General features: G+C 46.0%; 2 protein-coding genes across 3 annotated transcripts; both read right to left on the reverse strand.

Annotated features, from left to right (window-relative positions):
• Positions 1-8,808: 8,808 nt before the first annotated feature.
• Positions 8,809-14,679, reverse strand: LOC109763928 (leucine-rich repeat receptor protein kinase HPCA1). The gene is made up of 19 exons (XM_020322808.4): positions 13,851-14,679; positions 13,605-13,728; positions 13,447-13,518; positions 12,988-13,062; positions 12,813-12,884; positions 12,549-12,710; positions 12,369-12,440; positions 12,219-12,290; positions 12,064-12,132; positions 11,885-11,953; positions 11,717-11,791; positions 11,558-11,629; positions 11,327-11,461; positions 10,766-11,241; positions 10,524-10,682; positions 10,241-10,380; positions 9,914-10,133; positions 9,560-9,792; positions 8,809-9,472 (listed from the first exon to the last, which is right to left on the reverse strand). The coding sequence occupies exons 1-19, from the start codon at positions 13,939-13,941 to the stop codon at positions 8,966-8,968; spliced, it is 2,895 nt and encodes a 964-aa protein (XP_020178397.1). The 5' UTR covers positions 13,942-14,679; the 3' UTR covers positions 8,809-8,965.
• Positions 14,680-15,703: 1,024 nt separating this feature from the next.
• LOC109763931 (uncharacterized) lies at positions 15,704-18,804 on the reverse strand. 2 transcript variants are annotated; one of them, XM_020322811.4, is made up of 5 exons: positions 18,645-18,804; positions 18,379-18,534; positions 17,271-17,322; positions 17,127-17,193; positions 15,704-16,108 (listed from the first exon to the last, which is right to left on the reverse strand). In XM_020322811.4, the coding sequence occupies exons 2-5, from the start codon at positions 18,532-18,534 to the stop codon at positions 16,018-16,020; spliced, it is 366 nt and encodes a 121-aa protein (XP_020178400.1). In that variant the 5' UTR covers positions 18,645-18,804; the 3' UTR covers positions 15,704-16,017. The 2 variants fall into 2 exon arrangements, with proteins under 2 accessions (XP_020178400.1, XP_020178401.1); XM_020322812.4 differs by having other exon boundaries at positions 18,379-18,548; positions 18,645-18,765.
• Between the last annotated feature and the right edge of the window lie 4 nt (positions 18,805-18,808).

The following is an 18,808-nucleotide window of genomic DNA, read 5'->3' on the forward strand; positions in this document are numbered from 1 at the left end:
CGGGGTCAAAAGCTATCAGGCCCAGGCTAAGTAAGTTATCACGTCTATGATACGTAAGTTATCATCTTATTTATATAGAAATTACCGGGGCATAAAAGTGGTCCTCCAATTCTCCCCACATGCAAATGAATTAGAATACCAAAAAGTTGATGTCATCCTTGATTGCCCTTTATTTCGAAACTTCAGGTCCGATCGAGATATTTCATCAACCCCCCCCCTCCCCCATGTCAAAGTTATCAGGACCGAGGTACATAAGTTATCAGGTCAGCGATATGTGAGTTACCATGCTATCCACACAAAAGTTACCGAGGGGATATTTCATCAACCCCCTCCCCCCTCCCCCCATGCCAAAGTTATCAGGATCGAGGTACATATGTTATCGGGTCTGCGATATGTGAGTTACCATGCTATTCACATAAAAGTTACCGAGGAGATATTTCATCAACCGCCTCCCCCTACCCCCCCATGCCAAAGTTATTAGGACCGAGGTACATAATTTATCAGGTTTGCGATATGTGACTTACCATGCTATTCACATAAGGGCAGTGCTGACTTTCGACATAGCTCATATCATTTCCTTTTTATGTGTGTGTTCACTGTCCACTAATAGTTAGTTTAATTAGCAGCTAATCACATGCATGCAGAAAAAAATGATAACATATGTAGCTCAGGCGTGATCCATCCATGGGATTGAGAAACTGTCTTCACATAAAGATTCGTCGCAACGAGACCTTTGAAACTAGATAACATGCCGATATGTTTCGATGATTTTTTTCCAGGTCAATATCAGGCATGTACTATGTAAATTATCACGTCTATGACACATAAGTTATCAAGTCGTTCCTCGGGCGCAGGACGTGCGACGCTGCATGGGTGACGTGGGGACCCGGGGACCCTGATTTTCTCGCGCGCGAGGCGTGCGGAAGGAGTAGTTTACTCGCTCGATCGTGACCGTGAGATGCCGATCTAACGGATACCGAATCGTTCGGATCTGTTAGCGAATTTCCAGTCGACTGGAAAATAGCTTTCTCGAGGTGACGTGGGGCATAAATTACCATGCTATTTATATAGTAGTTATCATAGGATGTTTTCAACAATTTTTTCCTTGGGTCAATGTTATCATGGTGTTGTACATAAGTTATCAGGTCAACGGTGCTTATGTTATTATGTTATTTATACAGAAGTTATCGAGGGGTATTTTTTTAATCTTTTAACAACTTTTTTGCTCGATCAAAGTTACCGCGGTGTTTTTGTGTAAAATATCAGGTGCATGGTGTATATGCTATTTACATAGAATTTACCGGGGTTTTGTTTTTAAGAATTTTTTTGATGGATCCATAATTTTTTCAATCCGAAGACAAAATGAGCTTAGTTCACACAAAAAATCTACTCCCTCCGTCCGGAAATACTTGTCGGAGGAATGAATGTATCTAGACGTATTTTAGTTTTAGATGCATTCATTTGTATCCATTTTTGCGACAAGTATTTCCGGACGGAGGGAGTACTTAGTTTGAGATGGTTAATGGACATCAACTTAGTTAGGTAGGGACCCCATGTACGAATCCTATGCACCATGCTATTTACACAACGTTCTTTTCTTTGTTATTTTTTGGCTGGATATGTGAAGGTACAAAAGAAAGAAAACTGAATTTGTCGTCAAAGCCGAGCCAGCCCAAGTGGTTATTGAGTTCATAACTAACATATAGGGGTACGAGGTTCGACTCCAAGCTCCCCACTTTTTGTGAGAAATGGAACCAGATCGAGGGACCCAAAAAAGAAACTTGTGCGAGGGATTGATGGCCGAAAAAAAAGGAAACTCCCTCGCGGGAATGATGGCTGAAAAATAAGGAAACTCCCTCGCAGGAATGATGGCCGGAAAAAAGGAAACTGCCTCCTTAGACATGCGTGAGTAGGAAAAAAAAAGAGGGGCGAGATGGAACTGTTGCTTGTTCACCTATTAGGACATGTTTGCAACGGTTGCCCGATTTTTCATCAATTAATTGATCAATCGTCTTCTGTTTCATTAATGAACGAGACAAATCTTTTACCTCCATTAAAAAAAATTGTCCAAGTATCTAATATAAAACTGCTCCAAAATGTATCTAACGCCTTGAAAATGTACCATCCTATTTGGGTTTGATTCCGGAGCAGATCATCGAAGAAGGTCATAAAATCTGACGCTGGGTGTTTATTTATATGTCACCTAAATGTAATTTTTATTACGGGCTTGCTAAAAATCAGTCGACTGAGATGTAACGAAGTCTCAGTCGACCTTGCAGCATTTTGTCTCATCGTTTGCAACATCCGTCTTGATGGTTGTAGCATGTCGTCCCTCGTCAACTGTAGCACATCATCTCACGGGTCGCAACATCCTCCTTTGACGGTTGTAGCATTTTTATCAGAACGGATGTAGCATATGTTGTCGTTGCTTGCAGTACCGTTGCAACATTTTTCATCGCCGTTTGCAACATCCAGCCATGCCTCTTGGAACACCACAACTAAGCTGACGTCACTTGATTGAGACTTCGTTAAGTCTCAGTCGATTGAGTTCTAAACAGACCCTTTTTATTACTTTTGATGCTTTTTGTGTACTGCTATGACAATTAATGAATAGGTCAGAAGATTTTTCTGCGAAAAAGGGGCGTGTACACTAGTAGAAAACAGGGCTTAGGTCACAGGGCAGTTTTCACATTAGCCCCCGGTTCAGTCACGAACCGGGACTAATGTGAGCATTGGTCCCGGTTCGTGAGCCCAGGGGGCCGGCCGGGGCCTCGTGGGCATTGGTCCCGGTTCGTATGGACCCTTTGGTCCCGGTTGGTGGTACAAACCGGGACCAATGGGCCACGCTCCTGGCCCACCACCCTTTAGCCCCGGTTCATACCACAAACTGGGACTAAAGGGCTGGTCCTAGTTGCGGCCAGTGTTTAGTCCCACCTCGCCAACCGAAGGGCGCTCACACCAGTTTATAAGCCCGTCCCTCTATGCCTTGTTGAGCTTCTATTAAAGTGAAAATAGATGCCCTTATACAGGAAATTTGACTTAAATTCATAGTAAATTTCATAGAAATTTATTATGAATTTAGGTTGAATTTTCTCTATAAGTGCATCTATGTTCATTTTTTTATATTTATAAAATAAATAAACCTTAATAAAATAAATAAAACTAAATAAACCTTAATAAAATAAAATAAAATAAAATAAACTATAGTAACTACAATAAATAAACCTTAATAAATTAAGTAAAAATAACAGCAGTAAAATAAATAAAAATAGCAGCAGTAAAATAAATAAAAATAAAATAATTAAAGTTAAATACATAAGTAATTAGAAATAAAATAAATAAGTTTTTTGTTGTAAGTAGAAACAAAACCTTTTCAGAGTTCATTTGAAATGCTTTTCAATTTTAGGGTCTTATAGCTCAAAATAATTAGTAAATGCATGAAAAATAACAAATGAAGTTAGAAAGGATTGACAAATGATGATGTGGCTTTGAATGGTGCATTTTGAACACACAAAAATTCAAGAGTTCAAATAAGTTTTAAAAAATGAAATCCCTTTGTAACAGACGAGTTTCCGGATGAAATCCTGATACTTTGAAAGAGATTGTCCGTTTTGTACACGAAGTGCATCCAGTTTTTGCCGTAACCCTCTTAACTTTCTTGCACATGCTATGTGGATGAAATGATGATATCATGCCAACTTTCCACCTTTTCAGAGTTCATTTGAAATGCTTTTCAATTTTAGGGTCTTATAGCTCAAAATAATTAGTAAATGCATGAAAAATAACAAATGAAGTCAGAAAGGATTGACAAATGATGATGTGGCTTTGAATGGTGCATTTTGAACACACAAAAAGTCAGGAGTTCAAATAAGTTTTAAAAAATGAAATCCCTTTGTAACAGACGAGTTTCCGGATGAAATTTAAACTATTCAAATTTGGAAACTAATGGAGTAACAGAAAGTTTATAATTATTCTGAGCTAAAAGCAAAAAGAATAAAAAATAAAGCAAAAATCAAAAGAAAATAAATAATTCAGAAAAACAAAAAAATACTGGGAAAAATAAAAAAATGCCGCCTAATGGGCCACACGGCCTGCATACGACTAGAAACCCATCTGCACATGGGTCAGGATGCAGGCCCGCAGGCCCAATAGGCCCAACATGGCAGTGACAAAGGTAGGCATGTATAATGCCTGCATATTAGAGAGGAGCTCAGCACCTGAACTGCAACGCAGCTTATAAACAGGTGCTGAGCTCTCTCAGCTAGCGAGGTGGGACTAAACTTCCCACCGCACCGCGCTAGCACATTAGTCCCGGTTGGTGGCTCCAACCGGAACCAATACCCACCCATTGGTCCCGGTTGGTGCCACCAACCGGGACTAAAGGCCTCTTTTCACCAGCGCAAAGGGCGGGAAGCAGAGGGCTTTGGTCCCGGTTGGTGGCACCAACCGGGACCAAAGAGGAGCATTGGTTCCGGTTGGAGCCACCAACCGGGACCAAAGCCTTTGCTATATAAGTAGCACTTTGGAAATTTTCTGATTTCCATCGCCAGTGTCCCCCCGCCCGACGACGCCGCGAGCTCGATCTACGCCGCCAGGCTGCCCCGCCGTCGTCGCCGTCGCCCGTGCCCCCAAGCCCACACCATCGCCCGTCGCCGTCGTCCTCCGCCCCCCGCCGCCGTCGCCGTCGGCCTCCGCCGCGCGCCCCCGAGCCGTCGCCCCGTACGTCACCGTCGCCGCCCTCCGCCCCCAGCCCGCCGCGGTCGCCGTCGCCCTCCGCCACCCTGTGAGCGCCGCCCCGATCCCCTCCTCCTCCTCCCTGTAATGGCCGCCGCCGCTGCCGCCGCGCCCCCTAGCTATAGTGTACGTAGTTTAATTTAGATTTGTAATTTAGTTGTATTAATTTGGATGTGTAGTTAATTTAGTTGTTGTAATTTAGATGTGTAGTTTAGATTTTTCATATTTAGAAGTCATTTATGTATGTTCATATTTAGAAGAAAAAGAAGGAGAGAAAAAAGGAAAATAAGAAGAGGAAGAAGGAGAAGAAGAAGAAGAAGAAGAAGAATAAGAAGAGGAGAAATAAATAAGAAGATGAAAAAGAAGAAAAAAAAGAGTAGAAGAAGAAGAAATAGAGGAGAAGAAGAAGAAATAGAATAATATATTATTCTATTTTTTCTTCTTCTCCTCTATTCGTTCTTCTTCTCCTCTTTTTTTCTTTTTTTTTCTTCGATCTCCTCCTCTATTCCTTTCTTCTTCTCCTCTTTTTTTCGTCTTCTTCCTCTTCTTATTTTTTATCGGGTATGTCGTTGTCGATATATGTACCCCCCTCCCCGACAACTTTTAGTAGGTACTACTTAGAAAGTGTTTAATAGAATTAGTTAGAAAAATAATAGAACTAGTTAAACTAGCTAGTTTATTTTTAGTAAGTACTACTTTATTCTATTTATAGTAAGGAAATTAATAGAACTAGTTTGTTTTTTTAGTTAAAGCAATTATTCCCGCATCGACGTCGACGATGCCTATCCCGCATCCTCGTCGTCGACTCGGCGGAGGAGGCCGGCTTGATCAGAGGGGCCATGTCCGGGACTGGGCTCTGCCGGGCTGGTTTTGGGAGGTGCTACCTTCCGGTGGGCGTAGGTTGGTGAGGAACCAGCCCGTCGTTGACCCGATCCTTGTTTGGTGGCGCTCGCGTGGGCCAGTGACGGTGCCGAGGCTTCCGGACACCGCGGAGGTGGTACGTCACCGTGTCAGCGAGGAGGACCAGCACGTCCGTCGCTACATGGTTGTGTTGGAGGGCAGGTTCGACAATACCTGGCAGGTTCTTCAGGGATCTCACTGGAGCTATGATCCTGTGATGGTTCCGTCCCTTTGGGTGTCCACCGCCCGCGCCGATACCCGTCGGGCGCTACTGTTCTAGCTGTACTAGCGATGCTATATGTATGATAGTATTCGAGGTGTATTAGTGATAATATTCGGCGATGTACGAACGCATGGAGATGATGTAGTTTTGCTTATAATTGAATGCATCCTAATTTGAATACTACTTTATTTTGTGATTTGATTTTGCTTATTGAATGCTCAAAGTGGAAAACTACTCCGATCCTACTTTGAATGCTAAAATTGGAGAGCACTATGATTAGTTGATAGCTTATAGGGTTTTTGTTTTCGCAGAAATCTAGGAGCCCCCGGCCCCTCCATCATCCCCGCCGTCGTCCCCGTCACCGCCCCCTCCGACATCGAGGTGAGACCAGCCAAATCCTCTTTTAGAAAGATAATTAAACGATATTTCGGGTTGACTGTAAGTCTGTCGAGTCTCCACCATATATGAGAGGACGAAGAATCCCGACTGTTGTCGTGGGGGTAGCTTCTCCTTCGTTCCCGTGTGCTAGACAATTTGGTGTAATGCACTCGAGAACGAAAGGAGGAGCTACCATCACCGACGGTCGCAAATGTCAGAGAGGAATCAGTGAGGGAGACTTCCACCATATATATATGAGAGGACGAAAAATCCCGACTGTTGTCGTGGGGGTCGCTTCTCCTTTATTCCCGTGTGCTAGCTAGACATTTTGGTGTAATGCACACGGGGACAAAGGGAGGAGCGACCATCACCAACGGTCGAATGTATACACCACGTGAGCTGAGAGTTTTCAAGAAAAGACTCGACAAACTGATAGTCAACCCGTGATGAATAATAATGATCTAACTTAGGTTTTTTAGTACATATATTTAATTGTAGATGTTTAATATTTGAATTATGAACATAGGAAATGTCGTACTCGGACGACGAAAGTCTCCCGGGGGAGTGCGACTGGTGCCACGACGACCGAGGCCAGTGCGACAGGCCTCACCTGGACGAAGATCGGCGCTTCAGTATTAAGCTGGAGGAGACGTTCGATGTTGAAATGGTACGCAACGACGACAAGTGTTATTTTTTCGTAATTAAGCACGACTTCAACTATTTCAACGTGTACTTTTCATATTTTACAATTCGGCTAGCTTATCCCATGCCATGCAAGACGCTACGTCTTGGAGAGGATGGGTTTTGAAGACCATGAAAGTATGGAAACAAAGAAAATTCACCTAAGGACCCATCATGGTATAGATTTTGAAGTAAAGCTATATAATTCTGAGAGCGTAACCCATTTTGGTTGCAAAAAATTGGGAAGCATTTTGCAAGATGTATGGTTTTGATGAGGGTATGCTTGTCACCATGGATCTTGGTGATCCTGACATCGAGCAAGACAATATGGACATTTGGGTCCTTGTTGATACGCCTCCAATTCTACCGCTATGTGAGTTTCTCAAACATAGTTATTAGCTAATTTATATTGTTTATTTCAAAATAGTTGACAGCTTATTTTCATTGACAGCTTATTTTGATTGTTCAAACAATGTGCGGAACATGATAGACAGAACCTACTACACCGATGGCTCTGAGTTAACTTATAAGGAGAAAACTCATCTGGTCGGATTTTGTACTGATATTGAGAATTACAATATCTACAATCAAACTCCTCATCATTATGGTCCTCAATACGTGCCACTAGTGCACGTGTTGAACTACGGTAACTACTATGGAGATACCCTGGTAAGATTTCTTACTATTACGACATCCGTGCATATTTTGCATAGTTCTAAAACTAGTACATTATCATTGCTAACTATGAAGTTATTACTATGTTTTTCAACAGATAATCCCGGAGGATTGTGTGCCTCATTTGATGTATCAGAATGGTAGGCTTGATGTTTTGAATATACAACCAGGTCATCCTACGAATCTCAACTGTCCATACCAGATTTCTAAAAGAAGTGGAGACATGCAAATCAAAGAATGGAAAAAATGTATGGACAGTCGCAAGGAGCTTCTTGGAAGCAAAAGGAAGCGAGGCGCAAGAATTGGAGACAGGATGATCTCCATTCTCCATAATGGAGAGTCAGGGTCTATATTGTTTTATGCTATTTTACCTTAAAGAGGGTATTTCGGTCCTACCTAATACTGATGATCATGTGCTAAGAACAATTAAGTAGGGTTGGTTCGATGACTGTGAGGATGATGATCGTATGACTTGTTATTAATAACGAGTAGAAGTTGTATGATGATGATTAGTAGGACTTGTTATTATATATGATGATGCATGATGCGCGCATGAAGAGTTATTATATATCAGCGGGTGAAATGAACATGGATTGGATTGAAGTGAAGGCAACATGCATGTGGTGCGTGTCGAAAGTAGTACAATCCAAACTTGATCAAGTCCGGATTAGTATTACTTTCGACATGCACCACATGTTGCCTTCACTTCAATCTAAGCCATGTTTAGGCATAGCAGTACGTAGCGTTGGTAAACCAAGCACGGAGATATAGGAGAGGACACTTCTCTCTAATAGCTACCTAATAACAACCTAAATTAACCCCCCAAAACCCCCAACCCCCCCCCCCCCCCCCCTAAAAAAAAACCTCAGCTCCTGCCAGGTGCTGACGCGTGGATGCCTATTGGTCCCGGTTGGTGGCACCAACCGGGACCAAAGGCCCTCCTGCCTGGGCTCCCCGCACCGGCCACGTGGACGGCCTTTAGTCCCGGTTCGTGTAAGAACCGGGACTAAAGGGCTAGGGCATTAGTAACGACCCTTTAGTCCCGGTTCTTGAATCGGGACTAAAGGCTCTTATGAACCGGGGTAAAAGCCTCTTTTCCTACTAGTGGTAGGCCGTGACTCCGAGTAATCATGTTTGGTACCGAAAACCATGACATGAACAATGTAAACAATGAACTTGCATACAATGAATGTCAAGAGAGTGAAACTTGCATCCAATGAACAAAGAAGAATCTAATACTATACGATGCATCACAAGTCACATCACTCGCAACACGTACAAAAAAATCAATGTACAATTAATCGTCACAAGCTGACACGAGAAGGAACAAAATGTACACTTTCTATACCCCAAAATGAATGTACAATGCGTCTATTATTTGGGCTTGACCTCGAAGTAGGGCATGTAATCGGACGCGTCGCCGGCGCCGCCGTAGGACGACCGGGTGATCTCCACGTCGCTGTACGGGTGCGAGGGCGCGCCCCTGCCGGCGCCGTCGAACTCGGTGGCCGACGACCCGGCCGAGTTGGACCCCTCGCCGTCGGGCTCGTTCAGCAGCATGGCCTCCACCTCCTTGACGACGGTGCCCATGGTCGGCCGCGCCGCCGCGGACTCGTCCACGCACTGCATCGCCAGCTGCACGAACCGCCGGAACCCGGGCGTCCGCGCGGCGTCCCGGATCGCCGGGTCGACGATGGCGCGCAGGCCGTAGTAGTCGCGGTCGGCCGGGTCGATGGCCTGCCTCACCTCCCGCACCACGTATTTCCCCTTCTCGATCGGCTGCCTCCCGCTCACCAGCTCCAGCATCACCACGCCGAAGCTGTACACGTCGCTCTTCTCCGACAGCTGCTGCGTCATGTAGTACTCCGGGTCCAAATATCCCTGCCAAAAATGCACGCATGATTAATCGGCAAATCATATCGAGCAACTGATCGAGGTGAAAAATGTAGCAGTGGTTATGATGGTTACCAGTGTTCCTTTGACTTGGGTGGAGACGTGGCCCTTCTCGGTGTCGGCGACGAGCTTGGAGAGCCCGAAGTCGGCGACCTTGGCCTTGAGGTTCTCATCGAGGAGGATGTTGGTGGACTTGATATCGCGGTGGATGATCGGCGGGTCGGCGAGCTCATGAAGGTACGCCAGCCCCCTCGCCGACCCGAGCGCGATCCTCAGCCTCTTCTTCCAGCCCAAGTACGTCCCTCTAACTGCAAACGTGCAGTTCCATCAATTTTGGGCACAAGTGAAATGGTAAACAACTAATGCAAATTTAGATCAGGGGCATTGTCAGTGGAGTTGTTTGGGACTCAGTAATTCAGATGTGCTTACCAACAAGGTTCTCCCTCAGCGTCCCACCGGCGACGAACTCGTAAACCAGCATCTGCTCCCCTTGCTGGAAGCAGAAGCCGATCAGGCTCACCAGGTTCCTGTGGTGAACCCGGGACAGCAGCTCGATCTCGTTCTTGAACTCCGGCGCGCCCTGCATCGACCCGGACTGCGCCCGCTTTATCGCCACCCGTATTCCGTCCACGAGTGTTCCCTTGTACACCTATTGACACATCGCAGTGAGTAAGCCAGTGCGGTTGGCTAAATTGTGCTTCAACTGTTTTCAGGAATAAGATGGATAAATGAGTTGATGCGGTTTTTAATTGTCACCTTTCCATAGCCTCCTGCACCTATCTCATGGCTATCTGCAAAGTTGTCCGTGCAGCTTTTCAGCTCCTCGAAGGAGAAGAACCTCGCTCCTTTCAGCTGTGGAGCTCCTCCGCTGTCTTTCTGCGCCGCGCCCCACGAAGCTGGAATTTCAGAGAAATGATCAGATCAGTTTCCAGTGTCATGTCATGGTTGCTTTCGGATCTTCAGTTCATCGCAGATTGTTCAACAGTGATCCTACTGGTATAACAGAAACTGCAAGACCAGTTTGTATATTTATCCTTACCAAAAGGGTCGGTGCTTCGTTCTTTTAGTTCCTTGTTTCTTCTCTTCTGTCGCAAAGCGAATAGTCCCACCAAAATGAGGGCGATCACAAGAACCCCACCGGCCACTGCAATTCCAGCAACAGCACCTGTACTGAACTTCGATTTTTTGCCACCAGCAACTGACACAGAATGTTTAAATAGTTAGTTTCACACCGCCGCGCCGCTTCAAATCTTCAATTTTAAACAGGGGAAACTCAAGTACCTATAAAGGGGACATATTGATCTGCAATGAAGAAGTAAGGCCCGAATACTGGCGGTGGCTTGTAGGTCTGGTTGCTGAGAAGAAACCCAATACGGCTCACTTCAGACACGTTGAAGAGCGTCCCCGTTGACGGGAACAGACTCACTTGAACTTGGAGGTAGTTGTCCTCGTTGAAGTGGACACGGCTCAGGAAAACCGCGCCTTCACGCAGACCCAGTAGCCTCCAGAGGGTTTCCTCCAGTTGCTGAAACCTAACGGTGTCCGACACATCCTTGAAGGACGGCGCTCTGAAGACCATCTTGCCATTGTACGAATAGGCGCAGCCGCAGTTTGCGGGGTTCTGGCCCTGACCACTTTGGCACCCACTTGCCGAGTTACATTTGGCCATGCTAGTGCTGTATGCTATCACGTTCGGTTTCTGGACCGTGCAGAATGCTACAGTGGGTTTATCGGAGCAGACTGGATTCATGGCAAGCCTGTATGCAGATTTTGAGAAAAGAGAGAGGCATGTCAGTGAATGCATGGAGAAAAGAAGTAATGGCCAGCATTTTAGGATCTTACAGCAGTGTCTTTTTGTAGTTTGAAATGCCAGCGACATCAACTATGACGTTTTCTTGGAAATCCACGGTTTGCAGTTGTGTGCCGATGCTGCCTGGCATCGTAAGTACTCCGCTCAACTGGTTTTTGCTCATTACACTGTACCATCGTCAATACAAACACGTGAACATGAGAATGACTTATTTTTCTTTTCTTATTCAAGTTACTATGAGTATAGTTTGCTAGAAAAATTACACTTCATGCAGCTGGGGCAAATTGAAGAGTTCCTGGGGGACCTCGCCAGTGAGCCTCGCAGAAGACATCGATCTGAGTGATAACAAGAATATCACGATAAGTATGACATCATCGAAACAAATTGTTGCTTTAGAGAGTCAACCTTTTAAGATAACTCACATTGAAGAAATATTTGTTAGATTTGTGAACCAGGCTGGTATTGCGGACGCGGTAAAGCTGTTGTTGCTTAAATCCCTGATTATTAAAGCAACGACTAGTCAGTATTTTCCGAGATTGTTTTCTATCACTGGGCAATGCAGCATGGAAGCATTATAGTTAGGTTCTTACACAACATTTAACACGTTCATGCTGCTGAGATTTGGCACTGATCCAGTTAGCTTGTTGGTTGCCAAGTTCCTGCAGAAAGCATTTTCAGTAATAGGTATCTCAAGTCAAAAAATATATTATCTTGACAAGTAGTGATCTAAAAAGTCTAACATTCCTTTACAGAGGAGTAAGACACTTACAGCTCATTTAGGTTGACCAAGTTGGTGATGTTAGGGACTGCTCCCGCAAATTGGTTCCTATCCAGTCGGCTGTCGAAGACGAGAAGTGTGTCAAAGATTGTAATAAAAACAACTCTTGAGGAAAATGTGTGTTTCATTGTTCTGAAGCTACTTACAGTACTTGGAGCGAGGTAATGCTTCCAAGCTCACGCGGAATTGGGCCTGTGAACTGATTGCTATCAAACAATCTGAAAAAAATGAAAAGAAATATCAGCAGGATATATTTATCGATATAACATAAATTGGAAAGTTTGGCAATCCCTTACATGTGTATGAGGGTCATATTAGGCTTGAAGAGGCCTGTAAGCGTTCCAGATAGCTGGTTCTTGTTGAAATGGCTGTCCACCAATCAAAGTTTAGAAAGATGAAACAACCGGAAGAGATGTGTTTGCAAACCGATGATCTTCCTTGATAGATCAAGACAAAAAGAGTAGTATCAAACTTACAAGTGCTTCGTGTTGGTAAGAAGGTCAAGGCCCGGTGTCGTTCCTGTTGAGATAGGGACAGTTCCTGTGATGGCATTGTCTGCCAGGTCTAGCCAGAAGAGTTTTGAGAGTAGACCAAGCTGAGGCGGTATTGTGCCCGTCAACTTGTTCGAATTCAGCGCCCTATATGTATAGATAACGTTCCACAGAGCCAGTTAGTTTTTTTCTGTCCAATAAACAGAAATAATGCGAGAAGTTTCTTTTTGAATCAAGCTAGCCACTTACAGGAATGTCATCTGCAGGAGGTTGCCTATTTCTTTTGGTATGTCTCCGCTGAAGCTGCAACCAGCCAAGATCCTGACAAGCACATCGAAAGCGATTCAGTAAGCCTGTTCGGTCAACTGCTATTGCGGCAGGAGCAGTAAGGTTGAGAACAATGAGCAATTAATGCATCGCTTACAGCGTCGTAAGCTGCGCAAGGTTCCCAATCGAAGCGGGGATCGTGCCACTGAGACCACTGTTGAACGAAAGGTCCCTGCAATGCAAATGCTTGTGTTAGAGTGTCCACATATCAGCAGCAGGTCTTCAGAACTTTTACATCTAGTCTCATCTAGATTTCGTTCCATGCAATATTGAATTGAAGCATCTCTACTTTTCCTTCATTTTCAAATATATTACCTAATCCATGTTCACTGCCCAACTACCATTTTTTATAATACAAACTAACTATCAAAACTTAGGCATGGTAAACTTGAATGGGTCAGCTCAGCTCTATTTTCTTTCAGGACTTGGTCAGGCTTCTCTTAAGAAAGCAGAGTTCATAATCGAGAAGCAAAACTGCTCTGACTGGTTCCATAGCCTGAACAATGGTAGATTGGAGGCAGCGATTTCATGGCGGGCGAGGCGGGCGACAACTTACAGGAACATGAGCTGGCCGAGCTGCCCGATGCTGTCGCTGAGCGTGCCCTGCATGTTGACGCTGGATAGCCGCCTGCGAGAACAAACCAGAGGAAATTTGGTATGATGAGATGAGGCGCACACTTGGCGGTTGAAGGAGACGCGATCGATTGTACTCACAGCGACGTGACCCTCCCGTTGCCGTTGCACATGATCCCGTCCCACGGGGCGCCGCAGGGGTCGCCGGAGTTCCAGCTCGACGGGTAGTTGCTCCACGCGCTCATCACCGACCGGAGCGCCGCGGCTGCCCCGGCAAAAACCCACACACAGCAAACAAGGTCAGCTCAGCTGGGTGGGGTGGGCGGAGGGACGTGAAATGAAATGAAACGGAGCTTTTTGGATGGGTGAGGGGAGGGAGTGACCGACCATCGTCCGGGTTGGTCTGGCAGAGCCCCGCCGGCACGGTGGCTGCCACGAGCAGCAGGAGCAGCAGCGCCCGCCGCGTCGCCGCGTCCATTCTATCCACGCGCCAGTCCACGGAGGACGGGGCAACAACAACGGTGGCCGCCTGACTCACTGATCGGAGCCTTGCCCCGGGAGGCGGAAGCACGTTCGCCGGAGCGAGCAGAGCACCGCCGCGCTTGCGCTTTGCCTATCGTCTGCCTGCCTGGCTCCTCTGGTCGTCGGGCGGAAACTCTGCGCTGTCTCTGTCTGTGGCAAAAGTCGGAGACGGGAAGGAGGCGGCCACGTCTGGGTGTATAAATCCTACCAACCCAACGCCAGCAGCAGCCTGCTTGCTTCTTCCCCGACGCAGCGCGGAGGAGGGAAGAGGTCAACCCCACCCGGGGCAAGGTGAGGCGAGCGAGCGAGCGAACGCAGGGACGCACGCGTTCAGACAAGACAGCCGGGTTTGCACTGCGCCACGTTGGTCAAACAAACCGAGCCGAGCGGCCGGGAGGAAAGAGAGACGGAGCCGACCGCGCATTTCCACCATCTTTCTATTTTATTTTATTATTTACGCATATACAAATCCGAGCTGGAATATTCAAATCCTCGACGAAAGTGGGCCCCGGTTATGGTAAAGACAAAGAGCAAATTTGGAATCACCATCAGACGTTTTCTCGGGAAAATTAGAAGGATCCCCACGGGACGACGACCTGCTGGTGGCCTGTAGCCATCGCCGCCGGACACCCAGTTCCAGCTCCGCCCCGGTTGCATGATTTGATTTGCGCGTTGCCGTTGCCATCGTCGTCTTAATAGCTGCACATTCTTTTATCCGTGGCTAGCTAGTAGAGGTCTGGGTGCTCGCCCGGCCATCGGCTTAAAAATCCAACGACCAGCCTTTGATTGCGTCGTCTTCGGTTCGCGGAGATTAGTTTATACGCCGAGGAAAACATCCGAGGGTGGTTGACAATTAAAAGGGCATGCATCTGATGCAACTGGGTTGAGGCCCAATCGGTTGGCCCGGCGGGTGGCTGAATGGATCTATCTATCCATCGTCCGTCCGTCCGTCCCTCCTCCGGCCGGGTACGGTGTTTATGTTTGTTGTTTTGCTCGTGGGTTGCCGATTTTTAATGCGAGCGTCGCGTCCCGGGGTAGTGGCTGATGGCGACGGCGACGGCGACTTTATGTATCTCGGCATCGGTCTCTTATTGATTGGAACAGTTGAGGCCGGGCACTGCAACTGGATCGAATGTGCGTCTTCATCTACGTGTGCATGTGTCTATCATCACATCGCAGAGGCAGAGGCCAGAGAGGCGTAGCTATCGTTGGAACGCGTGTGTGCACGGCCTGCAAGTTACAGCGGACGGACAGTGGACCTGAGGCCTGGTCAGTGACCTGCTCCTGGTCAGAGAACAACAGCCAGCCTAGCCTGCACGCGTGCTCCGCTCCTCTATCCCCTCCAAATCCGGTGTCCCCGTCGAGGCCTCGCTCTCTCCCCTAGTGGCTAGCCTAGAGACTTCGATGTGGGTCGCCGGCCACGGGAGTGTACTTCCTTCGCCTTCCGCAGCTCTCCAGCCTCCCGCCTCCTTGGCGGCGGCAAAATGGCGGCCAGGAACTGGTCCTGGTGGCGCACGGCGTACCACGCACGGGGGCACGTCGGCCCTCGTCACCACGGACGCAGGCAGGCACAGGCCACGGAGAACTAATCCTCGATGGTTCTACCTTTGACAGTTTCATGCATAGTGGTAAACTTGCATCGTGCTTCACACTAATAATAATATCATAGCATATGGACTAACTGATAAAAAACATGCTCCGCAAATAATACACAATGCTAACCAAGCAAGCAACGTTTTCGATACGCGCAACACGGCGGCGGCCACGCGAAATCATCCCAAATCGCCAACCGGGGCAGATGGTTAACAGGGATAATTACCTGGTCAACAAGGCTGTGATTTCAGACTAAAATCAAAATGTGACGTCTCAGCGAGCAAGCACAGCGGGCGAGTGCCCAGAGTTCCAATCCTATATGCCTCGCGGGAAAAAAAGAAAGCGGATTGGGTTGAGAAGTCTGACGGAGGGTGTGGGCATTAGTTTCTGATTCGATCTACAAAACAGGTCAACCTTACATAAAACATGTGTTGCGTCCTCAGTACCGCCTCGCCTTGGACTCGCTCCTCGCGAGGATCATCCCGGAGAGCTTGTCGACCTCGTAAAGGATCCCGGCAGAGAACAGGAAGCTGCGGCCAGGTGGAGCAAGAAAAAAAAAGAATATTAGATAGTTCATAACGACTGTGTACCAAGTAATCATCGGAAAAAGGCAAGAACAGCAAAGGCAGCAAAATACAAAAAAGACAGATCAAAATTATTTAAATAGGGCAGAGCTCTTGGTATTTTATTTTTTGTAAATGGTGCCCTTCCCTTGCTAGATCCTTTAAGGGGTGGTAGTCTAGCATCATTGTGTTGGTGCCATCCAGGCTTCTTTTGCTTGGTAGCCTGTTATGTGTACAACACACAAAACACTTGGAAAATGCTCCCTCATCATGTGACCAGAGTAACATAAGCTAAGGCTGCTAAGCTTCTTCATCATGTACCAGAGTAACATAAGCTAAGTCAGCTAAGATCTTCACAATGCACCACAATAATATAAGCTCTATCAGAGCATCTGAGCACCACAATGTCAACACCATGGTGGATGTAGCAAATAATTTCAGCCCACATAACCAAAAAAATGTGATTATTTTAATAATTTCAGATAACTTTAGCTCCTCCCCTAGCTCATCATGATTGTTAGGTGACAGAATTTTTCCGATTAGCTAAGGAACTTTTATTGCATACAAGTATATGCAACAATAACTCGTTCTAATCTCACAGGCTATAGAAGGATCACTAATTTATGGTTTTGGCTCAGCTGCTAATCATGCATCCTATAACTTCTGTCAACATCAAAGAATATGTAACATACAGTTGGCAATGCTGTTATATGGAGAGTATTGTCTAATCTAATACAGTTCTTGGCAACATGCAAAATCTTAAGGTATTATTTTTACGGTACCGGCCCATTAAACTTTGTATGCATTCGTTACCTTATATTCCCATCTACTATTGCAAACAAGAGCAAATAAAAAATTCATTAGCACATCTAAGATTAGCATTTCTGAACAAGGAATCGTGAAGGTCTATCAGTTCTATCATGGGACCATACAACTATTAACGACTTGAACAAATAATTGGCGAAGTATGTTAAAGGAAGCATACCATGTTGTGATGCAAACGCGGTGGACAGTGCCAGCTACAATAAGAGCAACAAGTTGTGCTACAACAACTGCATGAAAAGAACAGAAATGTTGACAGATGGTTCAAGTTCAAAAATGAAAGAAAACATGGGAATGAAATATATACCTGCACCCCACCCAGTTCTAACACCACTAGCTTCTTGGTAATTACCGATAAACTGCAAAACTTGCTCTAGTTAGCACATTAAAAAAATCTATACAGCAAAGTAATAATTGTTGTTTGCTCATAAAGGAAATGATGACTACAGAAATCATCATTCCTATTTACAACACAAAACCATAAAAGGGTGTCAGTCAAATGTTTATAGCATACATGCTTCCTAGTTGCTACATTTCCCCCCTTGATGAGGGTCCGCTTTCACTATTTTCTCGTTATAGAAAACAAAGCTGACAAAAGATAAACTTATGTATAGCCATCTGTGGAGGTTTTGGGGTTTAGGAAATGCTTCACCATGTTGAAGCCAGAGTGGATTCCAATACGAAAACAAGGTCCCCTTTGGTGTCTTCTGCGGATTTAAAGTGACATGAACCCACAAAACTACCACAATTAAGGCTTGTCATTAGTCATAACTTTTTAGTACTATATACCTAAATATTTTACCACAAAGTCAATTATACTTCAGGAGCTTAATATATTAGAACAAACAAGCTTATGTCTCCAAGATTGTTGGATTTGAGAAGTCAACTCTTCATGGCTCCAGCTGGAGACAAATACTTTCTCCGTCTGTATCTAGAGAAATCTAAGACAAGAATTTTGGGACAGAGGTAATACTAGACAAACACGACCTTAGCCGCCACTTATGATTGCTCACATTGTGGGAGATAATTGGCAACTGAGCCTACATAACAGATCAATGTGAATTTCGAATCAAGGGATATTTATATCTTAGAAGAGCAATGTGATAGGGTATTATTCTATTTGTGAAGCTACTCTAGGTCCAGAAAACTGAAGCTGAAGAACACATAAAACCTGCAGAAACTAGCTATCAGACGTCACATGACCGAGATTTCTATCTTGCACCGCGGAATGTTGCCACACTGGATACAAGAACCGTTGCAAATCCCATGCCCATTTGCTCCCAGTGCTATACCCTAAACATTTTTTTTCTAATAGAAAAAATCACAACCTACGAATGTCTAGCAATCAGGTGAGAGGGCTTTATCCACCACCACAAGTAATAAGAAGCAGAAAGAAGAAGAGATGGGCGACGCACGGTGAGGAGGAGGAGGAAGAGGAGGGAGCTGACGAATCCGCCGGCGATGGTCTTGAGCTCGGACGCGGCGAACCAGCCCCGGTACATCTCCAGCAGCGACAGCGTCACCGCGAACAGCAGGAGCGACAGAAGCATGGACCGCCCCGTGCCCGCCATCTGCGACGACAGATCTCCGACAGCCAGCGGACAACGAAATCAACAACCTCGCACCGAATCCAAGAACCAAAATCACCCTAGCAGCGGCGCTGGAGAACGGAGATCCTCACCTGGACCGGCGGCTAGGATCGGAGATCTGAGGCGGCAGCGCGCGGGGGCAGTAGGGTTTTGGCGCTGCCGCTTCTTCTTCCCCCAGTCCGTCTCCGGTCTCGCGAGCTGAGTGGTGTGGTGAGATCTACCACGCCGCCGAGTCGTCGTGGAAGAGACAATGTGC

This window comes from Aegilops tauschii, chromosome 1 (genome assembly GCF_002575655.3).
Source record: "Aegilops tauschii subsp. strangulata cultivar AL8/78 chromosome 1, Aet v6.0, whole genome shotgun sequence".
NCBI classification, from domain to species: Eukaryota; Viridiplantae; Streptophyta; class Magnoliopsida; order Poales; family Poaceae; genus Aegilops; species Aegilops tauschii.

What these genes read in the sequence shown, in the direction of transcription:
- LOC109763928 (XM_020322808.4), bottom strand. Translation starts at nt 13,941, where the DNA reads ATGGACGCGGCGACGCGGCGGGCGCTGCTGCTCCTGCTGCTCGTGGCA. An exon ending in GTGCAGGAGGCTATGGAAAG is followed by an intron (nt 10,134 to 10,240) that starts GTGACAATTAAA and finishes ATGTGTCAATAG; the next exon opens with GTGTACAAGGGAACACTCGT. An exon ending in CCCAAGTCAAAGGAACACTG is followed by an intron (nt 9,473 to 9,559) that starts GTAACCATCATA and finishes CATTTTTGGCAG; the next exon opens with GGATATTTGGACCCGGAGTA.
- LOC109763931 (XM_020322811.4), bottom strand. Translation starts at nt 18,534, where the DNA reads ATGGCGGGCACGGGGCGGTCCATGCTTCTGTCGCTCCTGCTGTTCGCG. An exon ending in TCTTCCTCCTCCTCCTCACC is followed by an intron (nt 17,323 to 18,378) that starts GTGCGTCGCCCA and finishes CAAGTTTTGCAG; the next exon opens with TTTATCGGTAATTACCAAGA. An exon ending in TAGAACTGGGTGGGGTGCAG is followed by an intron (nt 17,194 to 17,270) that starts GTATATATTTCA and finishes CTTTTCATGCAG; the next exon opens with TTGTTGTAGCACAACTTGTT.